Here is a 25609-nt window from a genome sequence, read left to right as displayed (position 1 = left end):
TATTTGCATGTAAAAATTAAATATTCACATGGATAATAATTAAAGGAGTATCAGGGCAAATGACAGTATTGGTTTGTTTTTGTGATAGTATTTTAGATTTGGGTTAATCCAATCCAGTATCTTCAAAAATAATTCTATTTAAAGGACAGTTTTCTTTTTTTTCTTTGAAGCAAAAGAGACCTGAGTTAAAATTCTGACTGCTTCACATTGCTGTTTCTCTAACTTCCTCATCTCTAAACTGGGAATAATAAAAGCACCTATGATTGCTAAGAGGATTAAATAAGCTAAGTGATTTTGAGATCTTAGAACAGTAGTTGGCACCTAGTAAATGCTTTAAGTGTTTGCCGTTATTTATGGGGACAACAGGACATCAAGAGCCTCCATGGCCAGGCATGGTGGCTCACGTCTGTAATCTCAGCACTGTGGGAGGCCGAGGCAGGCGGATCACTTGAGGCCGGGAATTTGAGACCAGCCAGGCCAACATGGTGAAACCCTGTCTCTACTAAAAATATAAAACTTAGCCGAGTGTGGTGGCACACACCTGTAATCCCAGCTACTCGGGAGGCTGAGGCAGGAGAATCTCTTGAACCTGGGAGGTAGAGGTTGTGGTGAGTTGAGATCTCACCACTGCACTCTAGTCTGGGCAACAGAGTGAGACTCCATTTTTAAAAAAAATTTTTAAAAAGCCTCCCAGTGGGTCTGCCTGTCTCCATCCCCACCTCCAGTCCACCCACCATGCAGCCAAAGCAAGTTTTCTATAAAGGGCACTCTTGATCATGTTGCTGTCTTCCTTGAATTTAGTCAGCGGTCTCCAGACCTCGCAGGACAATATTCAAATGTCATCCTTTCAGGTATCTCCAGCTTCATCCTTTTCAACTCTTCCCCATGTACCTTCACTCCAGCCACACCAGTTCCTCCTGGTTCTATACAAGTACCATGCTCTCCCATGTCCTAAGAATTCTGCTGGAAATGCCTTTTCCAGACCATGTCACCTTCCTACCTTGCTAACTCTTACCATTCATCATTGAAATTTCAAGTGTCATCTCCCTTGAAAATACTTCCTGTTCGCCCCAGTCTGTTTAGAAGCAGCTACTTCGTCCTACCATAGAATCCTATGCAGGCTGCATCACATCACACTCCAAATCATGAGCATACCAATTCCCCCAACAGTAGTGGACCCCTCAAAGGTAACAATGTCAATTTTCATCTCTGGACCCCAGCCTAGAGCAGAGAACCTGATGAGGGTCGATACTTAATCCTGATTTATCTGGGGATTACATTCATAAATGAACAAGGTAAGTAACTTTACTGATCCACAGTCATTCAGCTAAGAAGGTGGCAGAGCCAAAATTCAATCCCAGCTCTTTTTGACTCCAAAGGCCACTACTTTCCACCAACCATCTGGAAGTTCTATGGTTGCCCTTGAAGTAGCTGCATGCCTGAGGGAACTCCCTGGGGCACTAGACTAGCCCTAGCCAGAATGAACTGGTCAGCAGAGACCGGGAGAAATAAATGCCTCCTTTCTGGGAGTATCAACCACATGACATTTGCTTTATCAAGGGACTTTCCCAAGAAAATCAATTTCTGGAGCATGTTAAAATACAAACAAACCACCACCCACCCACCCACTTCTTAAAGACAATTGGTCCAAAGAGATCTTAGAGAATTCAGACAATTCCACAATGTTGAGAGCACCATCTGATCACATGAACTTTGTTTTCCCTAACCAAGCATTTTTCTGTGGAATTTTGATTTTAAATTTGGCTCCACTGTGAAATGTACATCCCCATACTCAATTGTTTCACCCTCGGCAAACCTGTGTAGACAGCCACAGATACCCTAGGGATTCTTGACTTAGGCACCATTTGAGATTTGCTCTTGTGGCTTATGATGATGTTACCAGAATCCCTTGATAACAGTGTTTATATGTATTTATAACTGTAACCTATTATCCTATTTTCCATATAATTGGATGTGACCAAGGTTAAAAAAAATTCAGCTGCATAAGAAAAGTCATGCTCTTACAGAGCAGATGTTTGCTCAGCATGGAAAGTAAATTAGCCTTTAACACAAATACCCGGAAACACATAAGCATTCTTTCCAAAAGCAATGATGTTAATATTTCATAATGAAAAATAATTTAAAGATATTTAAACATGCAAGGAAGTAACCACAGATAGTTTTAAAAATAGGTGTTAATTTTACCTCTTTAAGGTATTCTTGTGCTCGCAATTCAGGCATTGGATTCTTTCTCCAGTCCAGGGTAGAGAAAAATGATTTATAATCTATTTGTTTTTCACTGTTTTCAAACCTGAAAATATAATTACAATATATAGTTTGACTCAATCTGCAGAATTCAAGACCAAAATGTCAGCTTCAATTTTACCATGAAAATATAATACCATGTATGCTTCAATATCTGATATTTTTCTTATTTCTTACAATTTCTTATTGCTTTTCACCCTCCAGAATGTAAATTTTTTGAGTGGGGATCTTCCCTATCTAATTCATCAAAATATCCCCAACAACAAGATCAGTGCTGGCACTTAGTAGGTGTTCAATAAATACTTTTTGTAGATGCCACAGAAACAAATTTGCTTATTCAGTAACTAAGATTATAGTGATATTTTGTTAAAAATATTTAAAGGTCCTTTTAGTTTAATGGTTGATATTATATGTCACCAAAATAGAATGTCCTTATATTTCCTAAATTGCATACCTTCTAAATCTTTACGGTAAACTAGATTCATTTGTCTAGCAGTATATTTTTTGAAAAAATACAAGGCATCATTATTATTTATTATGTGGCCATTAAAAGGAGTTGTTTAGATCCATATTTTCTATTATATAAATATGTTATTGCTACACTGTTGAGTAGATAGGAGGCTGTAAGGCTGGGTGTGGTGACTCACGCCTGTAAGCCCAGCACTTTGGTAAGCCAAGGCGGGCGGATCACTAGGTCAGGAGTTTGAGACCAGCCTGATCAACATGGTGAAACCCTGTCTCTACTAAAAATATAAAAATTAGCTGGGCGTGGTGGCACATGCCTGTAATCCCAGCTACTCGGGAGGCTGAGGCAGGAGAATCACTTGAACCAGGGAGGCAGAGGTGGCAGTGAGCTGAGATCATGCCACTGCACTCCAGCCTGGGTGACAGAGCGAGACTCGCCTCAAAAAAAAAAAAAAAAAAAAAAATAAAAAAAAAAAAAAAAAAAAAAAAAAAAAGAAAAAGAAAGAAAGGAGGCTGTAAAACAGCATTATGATCCCACTTTAGGTTTATATTTACATTAAAAAACAGAAAAAAGTATGGTAGCGATAGACTTACGTATTAAGAATAGATATCTCTGGGAAGAGAGATTCCGATTTTTACTTTTTCTTTAGACTTTTCTGTATCATCTGAATTGTTTTAAGATTAGAATCAGAAAAACTTCAGCCCATTTTCATTTTAAAAAAAAATTAACAAATGATTATTTGACCTGTACCATAAAAATACAGGTCAAAAATAATGAATCCCTTTGACCACTATTTCCTAATTATGGGATCACATTTTGCCAGTTTTTAAGGCTAATTATCATGTAACATCAATTTTTGAAGGAAAGTACAAAGTGGTCACTAGACATTGTTCCAGGCACCCTATTGCAGGCTCCTGCCCTTAAAATTACTCAAAATCAGTCCAAATTTTTTCTCTTTTCTTCTCAAAGTATTAAAAAATTAATAGCTTATATTTATAAACTAATAAAAATAGCAGCAATAATTAAATGTTATAAGCTGAAGTCACATAGCCTCATCAATCTAAACAAAATGGAATAAACAAAGTGACCAGAAGAGGCAAAAGGGGAATTCTGTAATTCTTTTGTGTACATTTTCTTTGGCCAAGGATTCAAAGACACAATTCCAATGTGCTGCCCCCTACCCACTGTTTACCCTTTAAATTGTGGCTCACTAGTCATTTCAACTCCTTTAAAGGACATGCTCTGTTTATGGAAATATTTATAGCCAAAATGTAGGGCCATTATTTCCTTTATTTGTGTATGTTTTGGGGGAAGAATGAAAACTCAATTAAAGATGTCTCATAATAAACTTTTTTTTAGCACAAAGACTTGAAAGAAAGTATTTCCTAATATTCCGAGTAGGAGCTAAGGTCAAAGAATGAGCTCATTGTAGGACCTTTGGCTTTTATGCTGAGGAAAACTGGGAGCCACTGGAGCATATTATACAGAAAGGTTATGAGACCTCCAACATTCTGAATGTTTGTGTCCCCTCAAAATTCATACATTGAGACCTCATCAATGTGATGATATTAGGAGGTGGGGCTTCAGGGAAGGTGATTAGAAAGTAAGGGTTCTGTCCTCATAAATGAGATTAGTGCCCCTATATTAATTAAAAAGACCCCGGAGAGCACTCTTGCCCCCTCTGCCATGTAAGGATTCAGAGACAAGGCATCATCTGTGAACCAGGAAGTGGGCCCTCATCAGACCCCAGTCTGTTGACATCCTGGTCTTGGACATCCCAGCCATGAGAGCTCTGAACAATGACTTCTGTGGTTTATAAGCCGCCTAGTTGATGGTGTTGTTGTAGCAATCCAAACAGACTAAAAAGGGACTTATGATATTTTTAAAAGATCGCTCTGACTGATATGTTCAGAGTAGAATACATGGGACAAGGCAGAAGTGGCAAGGACAGTTAGAAGTCCCTTGTGGGGATCCAGATGAGAGATAATGGCAGCTTAGATGAGGGCAATGGCACTGGAAGGCAGTGAGAAGTGGCCAATTCTGAATATATTTTGAATGTAGGATTCCTAAAAGACTATATATAATGTGTAAGAAAGAGAGGGAGAGAGAGAGCATTCAGGATAACTCCAACACCTCTGCCTGAATAACTGGAGCAATGGAGCTGCCCTAACTGAAGAAGAGAAAGACTGCAGGGGCTGCAGGTTGGAAAGATCATGAGCTCAGTTTTGGATATGCCATATTTGGATGGAAAGTGAACAACTGGGGCTATGAGTCTGAAGCTCAAGGAAGCAGTCCATTTGAAGATAAAAATGTGGGAGTCATAAGCCATACAGAAGGTATTTAAAGCCATAAAACTGGGAAACTTGATGAGATCATCAATAAAATAAGTTTCTCTATCTGTTCTTACACTACAGAATTTGTCAGTAAATTCCTATTCATCAATTATAAGAGTCACTTATTCAATCTTAGGGGTTTCAGAAGTCTAATATCCCGGTAATCTGGGAACCAGTCAAAGACTACCAAATAAATCTAGAATCACACCAGACTTCACTCGTTGTATACAATCCACTAAGCAGTCCTGTGGGTTCTACCACCATAGCATATATTTCTCTCCATCCTTTTTACTACTCTCTAATTCCAAGCCACTATCGTCTCTCACCTGGATTATGGCAATAACTTCCTGTCTTGGTCTTGCTACTTCTACACTTACTTTGCTGCAGACCATCGTCTACCACAGTGCTCTTTTTAAAAGACAGATCAGATCAATCACTTTCTTGCTTGCAATCCTCCAGTGGCTTCCCAATCCACTTAAAACACAAGCTGAACTCTTTATCAGGGTTTATAAGACCCAACTTAATCTGGCTGCTGATGGCCTCTCTGATTACATCTCCTCACCTGAAAATGCTCTCTCTGTTTACAATGTGTCAGGTATACTAGCCGCCTTCTGGTTCCCTGATCATGCCAAGATTGCTGGCAGAAACGCAAGGCATTTGCACTTCTGGTCCCTTTGTCTGGAAAGTCCCGTTTCAAATGTTGCTTTCTTAGAAAGGTCCTCCTGAAGTTCCTCTTATCTGAGTCCCTATGTCTGAATTTCCATTTGCCCTAGATGATGGCACTGGACCTTACTGGAAAATTTCTGGAAGTCACCACAGGAAGTCCTATTTTTAGACTTTGTTACCACTAACTCTGATATTTACCTGTTACCTCATAACACCCAGTCTTCCTTCCTGCCCGGTTCATGATATGTCAGACTCAAAACACAGACCATATATCCATTTAAAGGGACATTTGAAAATGGTATTTAGGAATCAAATGATATTCAGGAAGATCCACTGAGTAAAAGTACACACAACTCAGAAATAATGTCTAAATGTTTTTGAGAAAAAATGTTTGAATGAGTTTATCTTTCCAAAATCCCAGAGCCAGACCTAAAGGAAGAGTTGCGGTAATGTGGTAAAATACTCCGTTTTTCTTTTCAGTTCTGTCTTAGAGGATCTTAGTGTATGTGGGAATCCCCCCAAGAGGCACAAGGGAGAAAAGAACAAAGACTATTTCAATTAAAAGGAATAAAACCAGCTCATGTTTCTTGGAAGAATTCTTTGCTCTTGGGAAGTAGACAGAGTTGCAGTAAATCACGATGAATCAATCACAAATATTTCTCTCCCTTTTCCCCCAAATCCTACCAAAATGACCAAAAAAGAATAAAAGTAGGTTATAACCCACAATGACAAAGAGAATTGGGGAAAAGACAATGGTAGAGAAGAGACTTCAAACTTTTTTCAAGATGAAAAGTAAACAGAGGATTGGTAAATAACTTGGCAGAGCTGAGGAAGAGAAGCTGAACCCAAAATGTTCATGTCAGTGGAGGGAAGGCACTCCGAGTCCAGTCAATTTGGCCCACAAAATTTGTCAGAGACTGAGTGACTGCAGACTCCAGGTGCCAATAAAGGCAGGAATATGGTGTGGCACTGAAAACAAGGATTGTTGGAAAGCCTGAAGAAAGCAAGAGCAACTGAACCACCAAATACCTTCCTCCACACTGTGCTCCTCCCTGTAGAGAGCAGAGGTTTGTTCTCGAGAGAAATTCAATGAAAGCAGCTCCAGTTTGGAGAGTGGAGGCGTAATGGAGTGCAGAGGACGAGAAGCTGTCAGGAGCCTTCCTTCCCCTTTTCTATTGCAAGAATACCAGTGACCATGCTTAAACTCTCCCTTTCCCCCATCCCACCCTCCCTCCTACCTTAGCAGGAGAAGGTAGGATTCTTCTCCCCATACTCTGAATGGTTCCAGAGAAATATCCAGATTCTAGCTTCTGTGGAATCTCTAATAAAATGAAGGCTCAGGAGTTGACTGGGCAGTGGAATCCACTAATCAACAAACCCCTTCCCCTGACCAAAGCATCCAACATTAAAGACAGAAGCCAAAACAGCAACAGACAAGAAAAAGGAACCAAACGCAATTCAGGGAACAGGGGAAAGATGTGAGATATGAGCATATATTATATTCCTGAAAAAAAGAACAGAAGACTACAAGAAAAAAATATCTGGATGAAAAACATGCTCTTGGAATTTAAAATGTTAATACAACAGTAGTAAAAAGATGCAGTAGAAGGGCTGGAATATAAACTTGGGGAAATCCCTTACTCAATACATCGTAATGAAAAAGAAAATCTGGGAGAGAAAATATCCAAATTCAAGAGATCAAAAATCTTTGTATTATTTATTTATTTAATTTTGAGACAGGGTCTTGCCCTGTTGCCCAGGCTGGAGTGCAGTGGCATGATTACAGCTTACTGCAGCCTCAATCTCCTGGGCCCAAGTGATCCTCCAGCCTCAGCCTCCTGAGTAGCTGAGACTACAGCCATGCACCACCATGCCTGGCTAATATTTTTATTTTTTTTTTGTAGAGATGGGGTCTCACTATGTTGCCCAGGTTGGCCAAGTACTCCTGAGCTCAAGTGATCTTCCTGCCTCGGTCACCCAAAGTGCTGGGATTACAGGTCTGAGCCACCACACCTGGCCTTAATATCTTAGCAATAGGAGTTCTCATAACAGAGAGGAAATTATTAAATAATTAGTAGAAAATTTCTCAGAACCAAAGTACAGTGACTCCAAACTAGAAGAGCCTATAGAGTGCTAAGCACAACGAATCTATATATAGCTACACACACAGTCACACACACGAACACACACACATTCTGTCTCTCTCTCTCTCTCTGTCTCTCTCTTCCCCATCATGAACTTCCAGAATACCAGGAATAAAGAGAAGATCCTAAGAGCATTCCAAAAGAATAAACAGCAATGGAAATCAATATTAAGCTAAATTTTCAGTCACTATTACAGTAAGTTAGAAGGCAGTATCCGGAAACGATCAATTATGATATCATCTGCAGTGCGCTCAGTATGTACATGCTATTTCAAATAGCAGAAGCAGCTAGAAGTGCTGAACGTGGCTGCTTCTGGTGAATGGGTCGGGGGGAGTGGGGTGCAGAGAAGGATGTAGCCAGAGGGTGCTGTTGTTGAAATAAGCTTTTTAGAATGATTTGATGATTTTTAACTATCAGCATGTCAGTTTGATACAACTAAAATTTTAAGGAGTGTAAAAAGCAGATAAGAGACTCTGAGAGATGATTTTCCAGGTAGCAAACATGTAAAAGTCAGAAGTGGAAAGAAAGAAGCACTACTAGTCAGGAGTATGTTCAGGAGGAATGAGTTTCTCAGTCTTCCTCCCTGCTTCAAAATTCTGCCCATAGCCTCCTAGGCCATTGACATAGAGAGATTTTTCATGCCATCATCTGCTATTGTAACATGTATTCTAATATCCACCATGCTTGTCAGATGAGGTTGTAAGCAAAGAATCAAGACACAAGGAAGATCTCCAGTCCTAATAATAGTATAGGTCAGAGGAAGAAGAGGAGGCAGGGGAGGCAGTTCAGAGACAAGAGAAAGGTCTGAATATTACGGGAGTAAGAACAAATCAATCAGTCAGTGACTATGGTTACCCCTGAAGGTTATCTCCCCAAGTCACCCATCATGGAGGCCTCCCTCTGTCTCATGGCTAGAAGCATCATTTGCCAAATCCTAGGCATCCTTTCAAAATAACCTGGAGAAGCCTATGAATGGTATAGAAGATAAATTTCCTTATGTCATGGCCATGCTGTGCTTTCCATAAAAAATGTGCTCCCAATTCTCCACCTGAGTCCCCTGCTTCACTCCCCTCCAAACAACATTGGCTCTTGTTAAAACTCTGATCCATGGTCAAAGGACAAAGATTGGCCACTCTGGAGGAAATTCTTCTCAAAAGGCTTTGAAGGCAATTCCAAAGAAGAACTTTCTATGGCCACATTGTTGGAATCAGTGCACAGCCTTCCAGGGTGACTGCTCTAAAGGGCAGCACTAATTCTGGCTTTTAAGTGTTTCTACGCTTGTTAAAAAGTCAGCCTTCTTACTTTCAAGTCCTAGCTCACAATGCTAAAGTGTTTTCCTAAAACCTCCATAAATTCTTCTTTCCCTTTGAAACCTGGGAATCCACCATTTTCTCCATGACACAAACTCAGAGACATGTTTGTGGAAGAAGGGGGAGAGAAGGCAATTCCTCTGGTTCCTTTCTAGATAATACGACATCTTGAACATGCTTCCTCATGCCTTGCTAGGTGAGAGTTCTTAGAACCAAGTCTGATGTGACATTTGACTGATGTTCATATTCCCCCCTCCGCAAAATGATGAATGGCTTGAAAACCACAGAAGCTATCCATCTCCTTGCTATGGGGAATAATCCTGAGCTGCTCCATTTCCACCCTTGGTAGAGGTAAAAGGCTCAGTGGCAGCTGTATTTTGCTGAAGAGGAGCCTGCTTCTCCTCTATTGCAAAGATCACCTCATCATTTAGGGGAACGGTCTGGAAGGGAGAGAAGACAGTGAAGATCCATTTCTGACTCAGTTGTGTTTGGTTTCAGTTCATTACCTAGCAAACCCAGGGGTGCATCCTGAAACACCTGGTAAAAGTCTTCAAGGCCAGACACTTGAGAAGAAGTGGAGCTCGGGGCCCCTGTGTCAAGTTGCCAACAAGTAACTCTGGTTATCTCTAAATAGTCATGCCGCTAAATTCCAATTCTGACTCTAGCACAGATGTCTTTGGTGAGGTGGGTCACAGCTGCCAGTTTAGGGCTGTACATAGAGTTGATACTCTGTATGTCCACATGGTTTGGGATTTAAAAGAAAAATCTCTTCAACTAGAAACCTTATATTTGAAAAGGTAGAAAGCATCTGGGTGGGTCGGTGGGTCTCAGAAAGAGACAGAGAGAGGGACACAGTACACAATGGAGGAAAAAGGGAGAGAGAGAGAGAGAGAGAGAGAGAGAGAGAGAGAGAGAGAGAGAGAGAGAGAAGGCTTCTCTCTGAAAACTTCATCAGTACACCAAACACTCTGCCACAATAGCTGCCACATGGCTCAGCCCTTGCCCTTCAGCCTCACTGCCAGGTATTTTTGGGTGAAATCACAAGAGCCTTAATCTTGCCTCTGGGAGTGGGGCAGGGGGCAGGGCTGGGTAAACTATAATGAGATGATTTTAAAGCGCTGTTAACTTTTTCCATTTTAACTGATATTTCTGGATGAGGCACCAGCTCTCTTGGGAGGCCCGTTCTAAGGCATTCCATGGAACCCAAAGCCAGCTATAAAAGTCTAGCTCAGGACAGAGCTGCTGGGGAAAGAGTTGCACTTGAATCTCTAGTCATTCCAAGTTTCGACTCAGAAGGCCATAATTAGGGGAGAAGGCTGCCTCCTTCCTTCCCTGTTCCACAAAGAATATAGAATGGAATGATTTCAGAATTCCCTCTACCTCTTATGGTCTAAGAATCAGAATTTCTTGCTTATTAGTTCAGAGGAACATTAATGCCCAAATGAAGGCTCAAAGGGGTTGAGTAAATGCCCAAGGATCGCACGGCCAGGAAGCAGCAGAGTTGACCTGCAGAGGCAGGAGCAGCTCTGGTGGATACCAAGCCCATGTTTTTTTCCCCCACGCCCAGTGCATTAGCACAGGACAAGTCTTTGAGGCTGCAAAAATGAACGAGGTCTAGTCCCCACACCCAGGAGCTCAGATAGAGGCGAAGGTTTAGAGTATCTTAGGGAGTTGTAGTTCTCCTTCCATTAGAGGCTCATCTTGGCCTGGAGCACAGTCTTTCAGTGAGAGACTCTCCTTATACCTCAGAGTTTACACCTATGAAATGAGGAGTAATGCCTACTGTCAATGAAAATGTACCTTTTAATATGCTCAAAAATTTACAAAATATTCTAAGGCCCTTAGCACTACATCAATACAAAGTGTCACTCCTACTATTAATGGATAATCGCTACCACTCTATAGAACATTTAACTCTGATGCTCTGTGCATTAATGAAATGAATTTGCTTGGTACTCAAGGCGACCTTATACCAGCTCCCACAGCACAAACTGACAGGGGCTGAAGGACTGAACCAGATACGAAAAGATTTTGAAGTCCTGATTCCAGTTTGAGTTATGCTAACATAATAAAGAAAATACCAAGCTTAATTATAAGAAACATGAGAATGGAGCAGAAGGAAAATCCTGGTACCAGAATATGGGGTTAGGAGAAATACATGGGTAACAATCACCGGGTGAAAGAAAGCATCCAACCCTTGAGCCATATTGTTTTTTCATCTCCTGATCTGAATTCACACAGCAGGGTTACACGGCTGCTCAACAGCTGCCCAGATCCATCCCAAAGCAGGTAAAACTACTCCTGGGCAAGAGCGTGCATTGAACAAAATCAACAAGCTCTATGCCTGCCTCCCATGGGAGACTGCAGACGTCAGAGGGGGCTCTGGCTTAGCGTGCCATAAGGAGGGCTGTGCAGAAAGAGACTCTGGTCAGGGCTCTGTAAAGCCCTGTGGAGTCTGTGGGGAACAATAAGAATGCAGAATATAAATGTAAGCTGCAGGCTGATGGGCCCATTAGGAATTAGGGCAGTCTTTGAAAGGAATCTGCAGAGATGATGCAAAACACCAAGCATGTGACCCAAATCATGGCAGGGCATATTGGAGGGAGAGGGGAATGGGAATGAGACATTTTCTAATCTGATTAGTCTGAAGTTTCCCCTGAGTGTGGAGAAGGGTCACTGCACAATTAGAGGCAAAGTTAGACTGAACATGGTCTGCTTAGCAGCTGAGAGGGATGACCTCCTCAAAGCTAAGTGGGCTTGGAGACAGATGTGTTCAGAGACTGAGGCGACTTCGAAGCAAGTTGTGAAACAATCTTTTTGCATTTAATGTCAAATCGTAAAGGCAAAGACAAAACAGTCTGCTGAGAATGAGAGGATGATGACTTGGTGGCCTCAGCACTGGATAAGAAACATGTAGGTCCTCCAAAGGCCAGGCTCCCACATTACTGGACTTTCCAGGACAACTCATCCTCAAGGCCATCAAAAGATAATCTAATAAACATCCACAGCTTATTGACTAGAAGACAGCTTAATGTGCAAGAGGCATTCAGATCCAATTGTTGAAAAACATGGCTTCCTCTACATAGAAAGACACGGGTTTCTTCCAGTTTATTTCTATATCAGAGTGTGTGGTCTATGGTCCCTGACTTAAATTTCTCTCCCAGTCCTCAATCAATTCTTTGCACCAGGTACTGTGCTAGGTACTTTATGTATGTTATCGCAATTAATCCTCAGAACCACTAGGAAATAGGTACAGCTATCTCATTCTAGAGGTAAGGAATCTGAGGTTCAGGCAGGTCAAAATCCTTGCACAAGATCACACAGCTAATAAGTGGACATAAAGAATTTAAGAGACGGGGGTGGGGGGAAGTAACACTGTCAGGATGTGACAACCCATTGGTTATTTATAGGTGGTAAATCAAACAGAAGCAGTGTCTGCATCTGAATGAATTAAAGGTCAAGTCACAACTCATCATTACAAGGTAAGAGATAAAAAGACACATAAATGGTGCTGTGAGAATTCTTAGGAGCAGATAATCACTCTGATTACCAGCCAAACAAATACAACAGAGCTTCATGGATATGGTGCCACTTGAAATAGGTCTTGAAGGAAGAGCAAGCTTTTGGCAAGTGAAAACCATGGGGAGCTACTGCCTACTGAAGAAATAGCTACAAGATTCTGTCTCAAAAAAAAAAAAAAAAAAAAAAAAAAAAAAAAGTGGAAAGGCAGGAGGTATATGTGTGAAATGCTAAATGGCAGATGTGGGTGGACTACTGGCAACAGGAAGGGGAGTTTTGGGGGTAGGGGAATAATAACTGTGAAGAACTCTGGGTCCAAGGCCTGCCTACTTAATCTCATTTCCTTTATGCCAGGATCCCTCACACTGCTGCTAGAAAATAAAGGCAAATAGAGCTAAACAAAAACAAAATCAAAACAAAACAAATAGAGTTGATAGTTTAGAAAATTATTCCAGGTTGATCCAATGCACACACACACATCCAACTAGATTTGCCCTCTTCTGGGTTTCCCTCCTGACACCTTGGATCCTAGTTCCCTAACACAGAATTTGGCTTTATCTGTTCCTTTGGTTTCCCCTTTTGCCTCAAACAAGGACTCCCCACGTCAGCCCCTGTTTGAGGACAATGCTCCAGCTGTCAACCCTAAGCCCCACTATGGAGAAGGAGCTTAATTCAAAGTTAAAGAGCTGGTCCTTCCTTAGAGAGCAAAGAGACACCACAGAAGGTTTGTGAGTAAAAGTGCAATATGATGACATACATTTTTGCTCTTAGAAGTACTTGGCTGCTATATATAAAGATGAATTTAAACATTTAGAGACTGGTGGATGGAAGACCAGTGTGGTGGCACTGCAGTATTCAAGAAGCAATGTGGGTCAGAACAAGAATGATGATAGTGGAAATGGAGAGGAGAGAGTAGATGCAGGCAGTAAGGAGGAGGTAGAACTGTCAAGACAGCCTAATGTACTGGCTATTTGTAGACAGTAACTCAAAATGATTAGAAGCAGGGGATGTGCATTTGAAAGGTTCACGATTCAAGTCACAGCTCTTCTTCTTCTGCATTATGTGACTTTGGGCAAAATACCTCATTTCTCTAAACCTCAGCATCCTTATGTATAAGATAGGAAGGATAACAGTTCTGACCTCAACAAGCTGTTCTCAAAAAGTAAATGAGATAATAAACCCAAAGCAATGATCACGATGCCTAGAACACAGCCAAAAATGTCAGAATTATCAAGATATATAAGTCAGAGGAGGAGCTAGAGAGAGTGATGCTATAGGAAGCATAAGAAATGACCAGAGTCTAGGTGGCTGAGAGGGACATGTCAGGAAATCAAAAGTCAGATTCAACAGTAGAACTGATGTGTTTTAGAAAGCAGTTCACCGTGCTATCCTTTTATGGCATCATAACCTCTATGTTTTACATTTGGTGCTCATCAGGACAGAGCCCCATGCTAATAACCCTAGGTTCTCTTACTGCATGTCTATAGCTATCAGGAACTGCTGCTTTGAAAAACCTGCCCTGAATTTTACATTTAATGTCCTCCTAACCCATGAAGTTGTGTATCTCATTTTGTCTAGATGTAAACAGGAATCTGTGGATATATAAGTGTGTATTCATGTTAAAAATTAAAAAAATAATTTGTAATAGGCTCTCTGACATTCAAAATCATGACAAACATTTCCTTCTGTAACACTTAAATGGAGGTAGGCCACCAATAATATAATCAAAACAGTCAAGGGTAAATCAAGGGTAATTAAGGGGAGATGTAAAACCAAAAATAGTGCCCCAAATAAAAGTACGCAGGACAAGCCCTATCAAGAGTGGAATTCTAACTTACCTTGACAATAAGGATTCTAGAAGATCATCAGTCAAAGGTAATCTGAAGGATTTGCACAGCCTTTTAATGTCTTTGGTGGGTAATACATTTTTTCTGCATTAAAACAAAGTAAATGAGGTTTTATATACCTTGTATCCCTTTAGTAACAATTACATACTACAGGAAAGAAAATACATTTGTGATGTGTCCTAAGAATGTACACATGGAAGTATAAAAACTGGTACTGGAATTCACAACAAGGAAGAACAGTCATATTTCATTTCATCAACTTTTTCTATTTCAGAGGCCACCAGATTCCATCCTTACAAAGGCTTTTCCATCAAGATGCAGATTCTTGGTTGGTGACAGTACAGCCTATTAAGGCTGTAGCCACAAGTGTTGCTCTAAGTAATTGATCTGCATTCTTGACCACTAGTCAAAAATGGTTCTGATATTTGAAAACATCTCTTAATTTGACAGGCATCTAGAGCCTCCAACTCAAGTATGATATGACTTGAGGGTGTCTTTCTATTCTTTTCCTTGGACCTAAACCTTATAGCCTGGAAGCCCCAGCTGGGGTCTCAATATTCACTTCAGTTTTTTCAGATGCAAGTAGTTTTTTCTAGAGGAGCCCAACAGTCATTTTTTCCAGTCTTCTGAGGGCACAGAAATGCTTGTCCAATGTTCTCACTCAGCCAACACTTTTCCAGGCATCGGGCAACATTAGAATCAACAGGAAAGAAAGTTGGCTCTCTTCTTTGCAATGAGAATGTTTACATCTAGAATCAAAGCTTGTTGGAACTGGGAGAACCTCAGGCTATCTGGTCAAGCAGCCCCACTGTTCCCAGGAAGTGTTCCTTGAATGAAGCAGGGTCATACTTCTCACTCTGGGGAAGGGGCACCACCAGGGTGGAAGGTAGGGCAAGGACCATGCAAAACTCAGGCCACACATCTTCTAGGAAGCTTGGGGAAACTTACAGAGTCAAGGAAAAATACCATCTTTATAAAAACTCAAAGAGGATACATTATGGATTAATAAAAAACATGTTTAAGATAAACTATGGGACCATCACAGATATTCAGGGTATGCAGTTGGCCACTTGGGTGCAGATTTCAAGTTTGGGGATAAGGAAAGTGGTCACAAGGAAAAGAGATGGCAGTGGTATGCAGCAATAAGGCTAGAAGCCAGAGCAAGAACTAAGATTTTTCTAATTCCAGATAAAATAAGTAAATGTATATTTATCCCCACTGTATCAGGTCTATAAGATGAATACATAAAAACATATTAAGATGTTTGCATCCAGTTGTATATAACAATGACATAATGAAGCTCAACACGCTCACAACCAATGTATAAGAAATAGCTTATGCTGAACTTCATTATTTTCAAGAAGAAATAATTTCAAAGAAATTCTATAAAATGTTTGTTTGAAAATTCCATTTTCTGTTTATTATAAAAGTTACATTTATAAATCTCAATCAGTACTAAAATAATGCAAAAAGATGACATCTCAAAATTAACCCTTCTAACATTTTGATTTACTATGCTTCAGTGGGAAGCTTCTGGAAACAAATGAAAAGAACATGCAAGGGGGCAGCCTATTCTTTCAAAGATACAGGGCCTCCCCTATTCCATCAACAAGACCAGCCTGGCCAGCATGGTGAAACCCCATCTCTATTAAAAATACAAAAATTAGCTGGGCGTGGCAGTGCATGCCTATAGTCCCAGCTACTCAGGAGGCTGAGACAGGAGAACCTCTTGAACCCAGGAGGCAGAGGTTGCAGTGAGCCGAGATTGTGCCACTGCACTCCAGCAGCCTGGGCGACAGAGCGAGACACCATCACACACACACACCCCTAAAAAACAAAAAAGCTCACCATTACTGGGAAATATCTGTACCCAAATACTTCTGCAGAAATGATTTAAGGTGGCTTTGCTAAATAATGGAGTATGATGAGACATATCAATTTTCTTTTTGATAAGAAATTCCTTCATTACTCAGGTTCACAGAAATGTAGATGATTATAATCAATAAAACAAAAGCTTACTTTTCTCGATCTTCATACCCACAAGCATAAATGATACGGTCAAAATTCTCAAAAAAATTTTTCTTGAACTTTTCCTGCGCCAGTCCAAGTAAGAAATCCCCATCTGGACATGTTTCCTCAGGCACACGGTAGTGACGTGCAATGGTTATAAACTCTTGCTCTGAAAGGTTTCCATGAGTGAAAGTCATCACTATGTCTCTGTAACGAAAATGGAAAAACATTTATGAACTGATATCTAAGAATACAGTATTTTACCTCTCCTTCTACTTAAAAGATCCAAATCCCGTTTTACAAAACTTTTACCAAATGCACAGAGGACAGGTGATTTTTTAAAACTTCATTTCTCTATTTAGTTTGGGAGCAGCAGGAAGGCACCAATGCCAGCATGGAAAATCATAGGCACTGTAGCTTATAAATAAAATGGCATTTTGCCCAGAGTCAAATACCTACCAAATAACAGCCTGTAACCGGGAAGTATATATGTTTTTTCAGACAGAGCCTCACTCTGTTGCCCAGAATTGAGTCCAACAGTGCAATCTCGGCTCATCACAACCTCCGCCTCCTGGGTTCAAGCAATTCTCTGCTTCAACCTCCCAAGTAGCTGTGATTACGGGCCCCCATAGCCACACCTGGCTAATTTTTGTATTTTTTCAGTAGATACAGGGTTTCACCATTTTAGCCAGGCTGGTCTTGAACTCCTGACCTCATGATCCACCCGCCTTGGCCTCTTAAAGTGCTGGGATTACAGGCACAGCTACCACACCTAGCAGGAAATATATTTTTAAAGGCCTTGAACGGTCAAAAAACCTGTCATGAAGTACATGAGTTTATTCAATGCCTATTAATCTTCCTTACACAAAATAGTAACAGACTTGGGTTTCTGGTTTCCTGGGGCATGAAATTTGTAAGTTAATAAATTAGAAAGGTATTTCGGGATGGGGAAAGCAATCATGCACATTTCTGTAATAAAAAGTAAAAATGGACATACCCTGGCAGTGAGAAACAAATAATATAAAAAAATGAAAAGGTAAAAGACCTATGTAAGCGTACAGCAGTCTGCATCTTTAGAAGGCAAATGATACTGAGATTATTAGGCAGAGCTAAAAAAAAAACTAAACAACAACGTATCAATGATGAAGACTCAACTCAAGGCCTAACAAACTGGCTGAATTGTTTTCAGTGTAACTCTGTATGAAAGGCATAAACTATGCAGCATACATTAGAAAGCATTAGATCAAAATGATTAAAATGCAAAATATTATGGTGGTTACAGGAATAAGCTTCCACTGTCTAGAAAATTTATTTACTGGAAATAATTCAGTTCCCAAGAATCCCGAATAAACAAGGGAATACAAAATTTTATTTGGCCTTCTGGTATAAAGAGGTCTTTCAGAATAAATGTTTTCAGTTTTTTTTTTAGGTATTTCTGGACATTATCATTTAATAATTCTAGATTCTTCTAGTCAAGAATATCCATACAGTCTAGGAAAGCCCACAGCAATGATGTTGACCTATCTAAAGGAAATTCATTTCATTTACATCTACTTCTCCAGTTTCCTGGGTTGTTTTGTTTTAATTTGGTTTTACTTTTGTATTATAATGGGAAATGAATGCAAAATCCCATCAAGCTGATCCCAGAATTTCAGCAAATCAGGTCAGACAATCAATTAGTAATATTGACAGGAGACTCACTGTATGGAAAGCACTGTAAAAGGCTCTCTGGAATTTGAACTTTTCAGAGTCTGTTATTTATTTGCACTGTCCAGGCATATAGATAATCTTTCAAAGCCACAAACTGGTAGGACCGCTTAAATAAACGGAGTAATAGTAATAACAACCTCTGCCATTTGTTGAGGACTGTGTGCCAGGTCCTGTGCTAGCAGTAACTTCCGGCATCTGGCCTAGGAGACAGTGCTACTATTATCCCCACTGTACAGATGTGAACTGAGGCACAGAAATGTTAAGTAACTTGCCTCATGTCACAAAAGCCAGAATGTGAACCCATGTAGTCTGGCTCTAAAGCCCATGCTTGTACATTCTGCTCTTTCCCTCTTCTGCTGGGACACGAATGGCAGGGACAACTGATAGAGTGGGGCTCAGTCAGGAAATCTGCCTGAAGGCAGTGGGATTTAACCTGATTTTTATGGACCTCTATGGCCTTTATTGTCCATCACCTCTGCTTTGAGGGCTATCACTAACCATCATAAAAAAGTAAGAGAAAATAATTTCAGAAAACCTGAGTCACCAACCATCTCTGACAGGGGGCTAAGTAACCACAAAGAGCCACTTCATGGAAAGCCCCTACCTCCTTTACAACACTGGTCAAGAAATAATCACTCATGCCATGTGCGTAAAATGGAACACTGCACCATCACTAACAATATGATGTTTAGGGCTGGGTGTGGTGGCTCATGCCCATAATCCCAGCACTTTTGGAGGCTGAGACGGGTGGATTACCTGAGGTCAGGACTTCGAGACCAGCCCGGCCAACATGGTGAAAACCTATGTCTGGTAAAAATACAAAAATTAACTGGGTGTAAAGACACACACCTGTAATCCCAGCTACTAGGGAGGCTGAGGCATGAGAATCACTTGAACCCAGACAACAGAAATTGAGGTAGCTGAGATCATGCCACTGTACACCAGTCTGGGTGACAGAGCAAGACTCTGTCTCAAAAAATGAATGAATGAATAAATAAATAAATAAAAATTAAAAAGAAGATTGTGGAAGAATAAATCTAAAAGCTAAGAAAAAAAAAAAAAAAAAGATATGATGTCTAGGAGGCTGAGGCAGGAGGACTGCTTCAGCCCAGCAGTTTGAGGTTGCAGTGAGCTATGACCATGCCACTGTACTCCAGCCTGGGCAACATAGTGAGAACCCATCTCTACCAAAACAAACATACAAAAACATTAACTGGGCATGGTGGCATGCACCTATAATCCTAGCTACTTGGGAAGCTGAGGCAGGAGGATAATTTGAAGTTAGGAGTTTGAGGCTGTAGTGAGCTATGATCATACCACTGCACTCCAGCATGAGTGACAGAGCAAGACCCCATCCCTAAAAAAAAAAAAAGAAAAGTATGATATTGATTGATATTTATTGGTATGATAGATGTCCATGCTATGTTGACAAATGTAGTATGATCCCAGTGAAAAATCAAAATACAGGTGCACATCTCATCATAGAAAGAAGACCAGAAGGATGCATGCCAAAACATCAACAGTCCCTGATGGCTGAGATGTCTTTAAAAAAAAAAAAACATATTTCCATTTTTTCTGAATTTTTGTAATAATCAAATATTATTTTCATTGTCCAAATGAAAAAAGAAAAACATTAGAAAGCGTTTCTTTCTGGGAGTAGAATATGGTGTGAAGAAGGAAAAGTGGCATGCTCCCAAGGACAAGGAAAAAGAACATGTGCAGCAATAACTAGAAACTTTCCATACACCTTTCACTAAACTTAGTATAGCACCACCAGAACATAAAAGTTTATTTTCCTTTTCATAGGATAAACTGAAATTATCCTGGCTTCACTGCAGTTAAAATTTATGTCTGCTGGGTTTCTGTATGCTTGGGTTTTAAACAGCTCAGTATTCAACAGTTTTACATGGCTTTACATGAGAGTTTCAAACAAGCTGCGCTATACTTGAAACTGCCAACAGCCCTGCAAGGCCTCAGGGGCTCCTGGAGCGGCTGCCTGTGCGGCTGCTGCGCCCACATGAGTCAGGTTCCTGCACCAGGGATCTCAATCGGGTTGTACAAGCCTCACGTTGCAGACCTCAGACGGCTGCCGCTACTCTGCCCCACATTTGCCACATGTGTGTTTTTCAGGACTCACCCCCACCCTGTTAAACTTCAGTAGGATTCACAAAGAATTAAAAATCATTTCAAAAGTCACACATTCCATGTTAAAAATTTTGGTAAAATACATATAGCATAAAATTTGCCATTTGTGACATTTAGTATATTCCCAATGTTGTGCAACCACCACTTCTATCTAGTTCTGAAACATTTCCATCACCCCAAAAAAAACCCATACCCATTAAGCAACCACTCCTCTTTCCTCCCTCCTTCCCAACCCTCCTCCCTACCCAGCAACCACTAATTTGCTATCTCTACAGATTTGCCAGATTCTGGATATTTTATATAAATGGAATCATATAGTATGCAGTCTTTTGTGATTGAGTTCTCTCACTTAGCACATTTTCAAAGTTAATCCATGTTGTAGCATGTATCAAGACTTCGTTCTTTTTTGCAGCTGAATTCTTATTCATTGTACTATCATACCACTGTTTATCATATGAATGTGCCATCTTTGTTTATCCATTCATACATACAGGGACATGTGGGTTGCTTCCACCTTTTGGCTATTGCAAATAGTGCTGCTATGAACATCTGTGTACAAGTTTTTGTTTAAACACCTGTTTTTAATTCTTTGGGGTACATATACCAAGGAGTGAAACTCCTGGCTCACAGGTAATTCTGTTTAACCTATTAAGGCACTGCCAAACTGCTTTCTGCATACTCTATTTTTGCTTAGCAGCAGCCACAAAAATATAGGTCCAACTTCCATCAAGCATAGCCCTTCCTCACCTAAAACTTCATACTGAACTTGAAATGAGATCTGATAGCAAACTCTGATCTCAGTACTTCTTGACCAATCATTTAAGGGAAATAAAAATGTATTTTTTTATTTAATTAAGAGACGGGATCTTGCTATGTTGCCCAGGCTGGAGTGCAGTGGCAATTCATAGGCGCAATCCCATTACTGATCAGCACGGGAGTTTTGACCTGCTCCCTTTCTGACCTGGGCCAGTTCACCTCTCCTTAGGCAACCTGGTTGTCCCCTGCGCCTGGGAGGTCACCATATTGATACTGAACTTAGTGCGGTAGCGCACTACAGCCCAGAACTCCTGGGCTCAAGCAATCCTCCCACCTCAGCCTCCCGAGTATCTGGGACTTCAGGCACGTGCCACTGTGCCCGGCTAAAAATGTATTTTTAAAGGCAGTTGTAATTGTATTGCTCTTGTGTTCTGTGATTATTATAAGTAATCTTGAAGATTTAGATAGCAAGTTACCTTTGCCTTTCGCCAACACTGCACTACATTCCTGGCACTAATATTTTATACAGTATAATACTATAATATCACAGTATTATTTAGTTAATCTTATAAGGGATACTGCCATGATTTTCTCTTGGCTTTTGTAGCTAAAGTCATAAGACTTAAAAAAAAATGCCAAGATGCTCTAGGGTATTCAGAATTCTATGCAGAATTCTGAAACATAAAATGCTAAACAGCTTTATAAGACATAATTCCATTAAAGTCATCCAGTGAAATTGGTGAAACACAACTTCCTTTTAAAGCTCTGAATCTCAGGGTATTTTCTTACTTATTGAATCATTAAAGTCTAAGCAATGTCTTTCAAATAAACTAAAAAAAAATTAGTTTTAGCACAAACAAGGGCTCAAGAGCCTAAGCCTTCAGACCCTAAGGCATACAACAAAATCTAGTTGAGGCTAAATTAAACCAAGCAGCAGTTTTGGCTACAATTAGGTAGAACCCTTTCTCATTACCTTCAATTTGATATTCATCAAATAAAATGTGTTTTGCTTCCTTCAATCAGAAGCTGTGCACACCTTCTCATATCCTACACTCCCTCAGGCTTTCTCTTACACTTGTGGGCCTAAGCTTCCCATACAAAACAGAAACCCTTGCTGTATTGTCACTTATATCCCAGCATGTCATACTGTTGGACTAGAGCATTGCCGGAGAGTAGAGGGTGGTAGAGATAGCTGGTAGAATATGTGTCAGAGGAAGGAGAGATGGGAAAATATATCAAAGAGAGTCTAATACAAATGTTAGACCCAACAGATTTTGCTACAGGCCTAACCAGAGTTTAATGCCACGTACAAAGCTCTTCAACTTCACTGGAGAACAAGTCCACTATGTATGGCCACTTTGGCTTTGCACTGCCCACCTCCAGAGAGTGCATTTATAGACTTGTGGCATATAAGTGGTTTCTCCCAGAGTTATGCAACATGGTGGCCTCACAAGAGAGATGAAGGAATTCCACAGAAAAGGAGAAAACAAGGGGTCACTGCAGATTATTAAAAAGCTACCTACTCCAGCTGAGATCACAAACTTGTTTTCAACCAGGAGGCGGTGTGGTTCAGTAGAAAAAGTGTGAGCTTTCAAATTACATTGACCTGTATTACAATTCTGGTCCCACTAATTCGCCAGGAAATGGGAACTGTAGTAAACTACTCAACTTCTCTGAACTTCAGTTCCTTATCTGTGAAATGAGACAAGACCACTTGTGAAATCGAATTTTATTTTCCTATAGGAGCCAGGATAATATGTTAAAACAGAAGTCAGACCATGTCCTTTTCCTGTTCAAAACCCTGTAAGGACTTGCCATCTCTCTCAAAGTAGAACTCAAAAGCCTCATGATGGCTTACAAGGCCTGACATGATCGGGCCCCTCGTCTGCTGTCACTAGGCACATTTCAACTTCAGACCCTTTGTACTGGCTGTTCCCTCTACCTGGAATGGAGTGTTCTTCCCCAAGACAGTCACATAGGCTGTTCCTTCACCTCCTGTAGGGCATCTTATCTTGTTAGATGTCAGCTTCTCTGTGAGACCTTCTCTAACCAACCTTCATAACAGGTGACCCCTTCCTCTACAACTCTGGCACTTCTTAACCCTTTCCCTGCTTTCTTTTCCTTAGTGCCATTCATCATACTCTAACCTAGTATAAAATTACTTATTTTGAAGATTCTTTTATTTCCCTCCCACCCCCACTGGAGTGTAAGATCCACAGAGGGTGGTGTTTTTTGTCTATTTTGTTCACTGTGGAATCTGTGACACTTTAAATAGCCCCTGGCATATAGTAAGATAACAAATAGTATGATGAATAAATGAAAAATGAGGGTTAAGTTAGCAAAATATGCAAAGCATTCAGCATAGTACCTGGAACTATGAATGTTCAATAAATGATAGCAATTTTTATTACTCTCATCATCTCACAATGGAGATAATTTCAAGTTGCATTAAACTGAAAGCACCACTTCTCTTAAGCAAGTTTATCTTGGAGAAATGTGAAATGCTTTTGACGACTCTGAAACCTTAGAATTTATCTGCAGGATATAAAATGAAAATGGCATGCTTGTTTTAAACAGTTATATTCAAGAGTAAGTCTAAAGTGCTAAAGAAATAAGCTCCAGGTGTGCCTTCTTTTATACAATGGATAGATCTGAAATAAATACTTAATTTTTAGAAATTGAATTAGATGTCCTCTTTCACTCTCTGTTACACATAAAGATATGCTATCTTTATCTTGCTCATTTTAAATTGGCAATGGCATCTAACATCTTAGCTTCAAATCCCTCTAATTTCTGTCAAGTTCTTAATGACAAGCAAGTACACTGAAGACTGAAATAAATAATAAATCCTTTTTTTTTTTTTTTTTTAAGAGGCAGGGTCCCACTTTGTCACCCAGGCTGGAGTACAGCGGCGTGATCATGGCTCACTGCAACCATGAACTCCTGGGCTCAAGCAATCCTCCTACCTTAGTCTCCCAAGTAGCTAGCTCCACAGGTGTGCACCACCATGGTTGGCTAATTTTTAAACTTTCTTGTAAAGATGGGGTCTCGCTATGTTGCCCAGGTTGGTCTCCTGGGCTCAAGTGATCCTCTCACTTTGGCCTCCCAAAGTGCTGGGGTTACAGGTGTGAGCCACTGTGCCTGGTTTAAATAAATCCTTTCAAAACTAAATAATATTTTCACAGTACAAATAATTACAGCCAAATTCATCTGCCTTGTAAATTGATTTTTGATGTATTTTTCTTAAAGAGAAGTAAGTACATTGGCAGTGAAAATCACTGACCCTGTTTTCTCATTCCAAGTAAATATAAGGAGCTTCATGTTTTCTCTTTATTACTGTTCTAATCTTCATTTCACATCAACTATAATACTATGGTTTTTCCTGTTTTGACATGTAGTGGAATGTACGTGGTAATTTTAATTTATTTAGTTTAAAATTGAGCATGTCTTGGTGCACTTGACTTCAGGCCTGTTTAAGTATAGCCAAACAAAATGAGATATTTTCATGCAGTTAAGAGTAGTTGCTGTATACCATTAACAGTCTATTCTTCATGGAAGTACAATTTTAGAAATCCTTTAAAATGTTCATCTATAATTCTTCCATGATTTGGTACAATATGCATTTAAACAAGCTAAAGCAATAGCGGGGTTTTTTTTTAGTTTTGTTTTTTAAATTGTGTCAACACTTTTGGTAATTGGTAACAGCAAATGAAGTCTGAATGCTGGTGCTTAACTTGCAAGGTAAGCAGAAAGGAGCGAATATTCATTTCATTTACAAGCAGAGTTCTTCGTTTTCTACCACTGCCTTTGCTAACACCCACTTTATGTTCAGGGATTATTTGTCTCCAAGCAAACCCCACTTGTTTGGCTTTTTTTGTTTTTAACTGTCTCTCACTTGGTTACCAGATGGTTTAGAGGCCTATAAGACCATGGTGAGCTCTGTGACAATCAACGGGTCTTACGTGATGAAGGGTGCCCCCATATAAACCCCCAGGTATTTACTGATCATACAATGGGTAAATACAAAACACGGTCTGTGCCCTTTTGGTGCTTATAATCAATTTAGTAATTCAAGCTTTACTTACATCAAATAATTATCAGTAATATAATCAGATTTTAAATCTTTCTGAACACACACTTTAAAATATAAAATTTGGGCCAGGCACGGAGTTTCTCGCCTGTAATCCTACCAACTCGGTAGGCCAAGGTGGGAGGGTCACTTGAAGCCAAGCATTCAAGGCCAGCCTGGGCAACCTAATGAGATCCCATCTCTACCAAAAAATTACAAAATTAGCCAGGCGTGGCAACATGTGCCTGTAATCCCAGCTACTCAGGAGGCTGAGGTGGGAGGATCATTTGAGTCAAGGAGGTCAAAGTTGCAATGAGCTATGATTGTTCTACTGCTTGCCAACCTGGGTGACAGAGCAAGACCCTGTCT

The 25609-nt window shown here is 40.2% G+C and overlaps 1 protein-coding gene across 3 annotated transcripts in view; it reads right to left on the bottom strand.

Annotated features, from left to right (window-relative positions):
* Positions 1–25609, bottom strand: part of EFHC2 (EF-hand domain containing 2) — a 193649-nt gene that overhangs the window by 16050 nt on the left and 151990 nt on the right. For all 3 annotated transcript variants that reach the window (XM_017502055.2, XM_017502056.2, XM_037729057.1), the window contains 3 exons: positions 16570–16767; positions 14542–14634; positions 2206–2311 (listed from right to left, as the gene is read on the bottom strand). In XM_017502055.2, coding sequence (XP_017357544.1) covers positions 2206–2311; positions 14542–14634; positions 16570–16767 — 397 coding nt within the window. The remainder of the gene's footprint in view (positions 1–2205; positions 2312–14541; positions 14635–16569; positions 16768–25609) is intronic.

The sequence above is a fragment of the Cebus imitator genome, unplaced genomic scaffold (assembly GCF_001604975.1).
Source record: "Cebus imitator isolate Cc_AM_T3 unplaced genomic scaffold, Cebus_imitator-1.0 Scaffold289, whole genome shotgun sequence".
Lineage (NCBI taxonomy): Eukaryota > Metazoa > Chordata > Mammalia > Primates > Cebidae > Cebus > Cebus imitator.
This window is presented reverse-complemented; position numbering and strand designations above follow the sequence as displayed.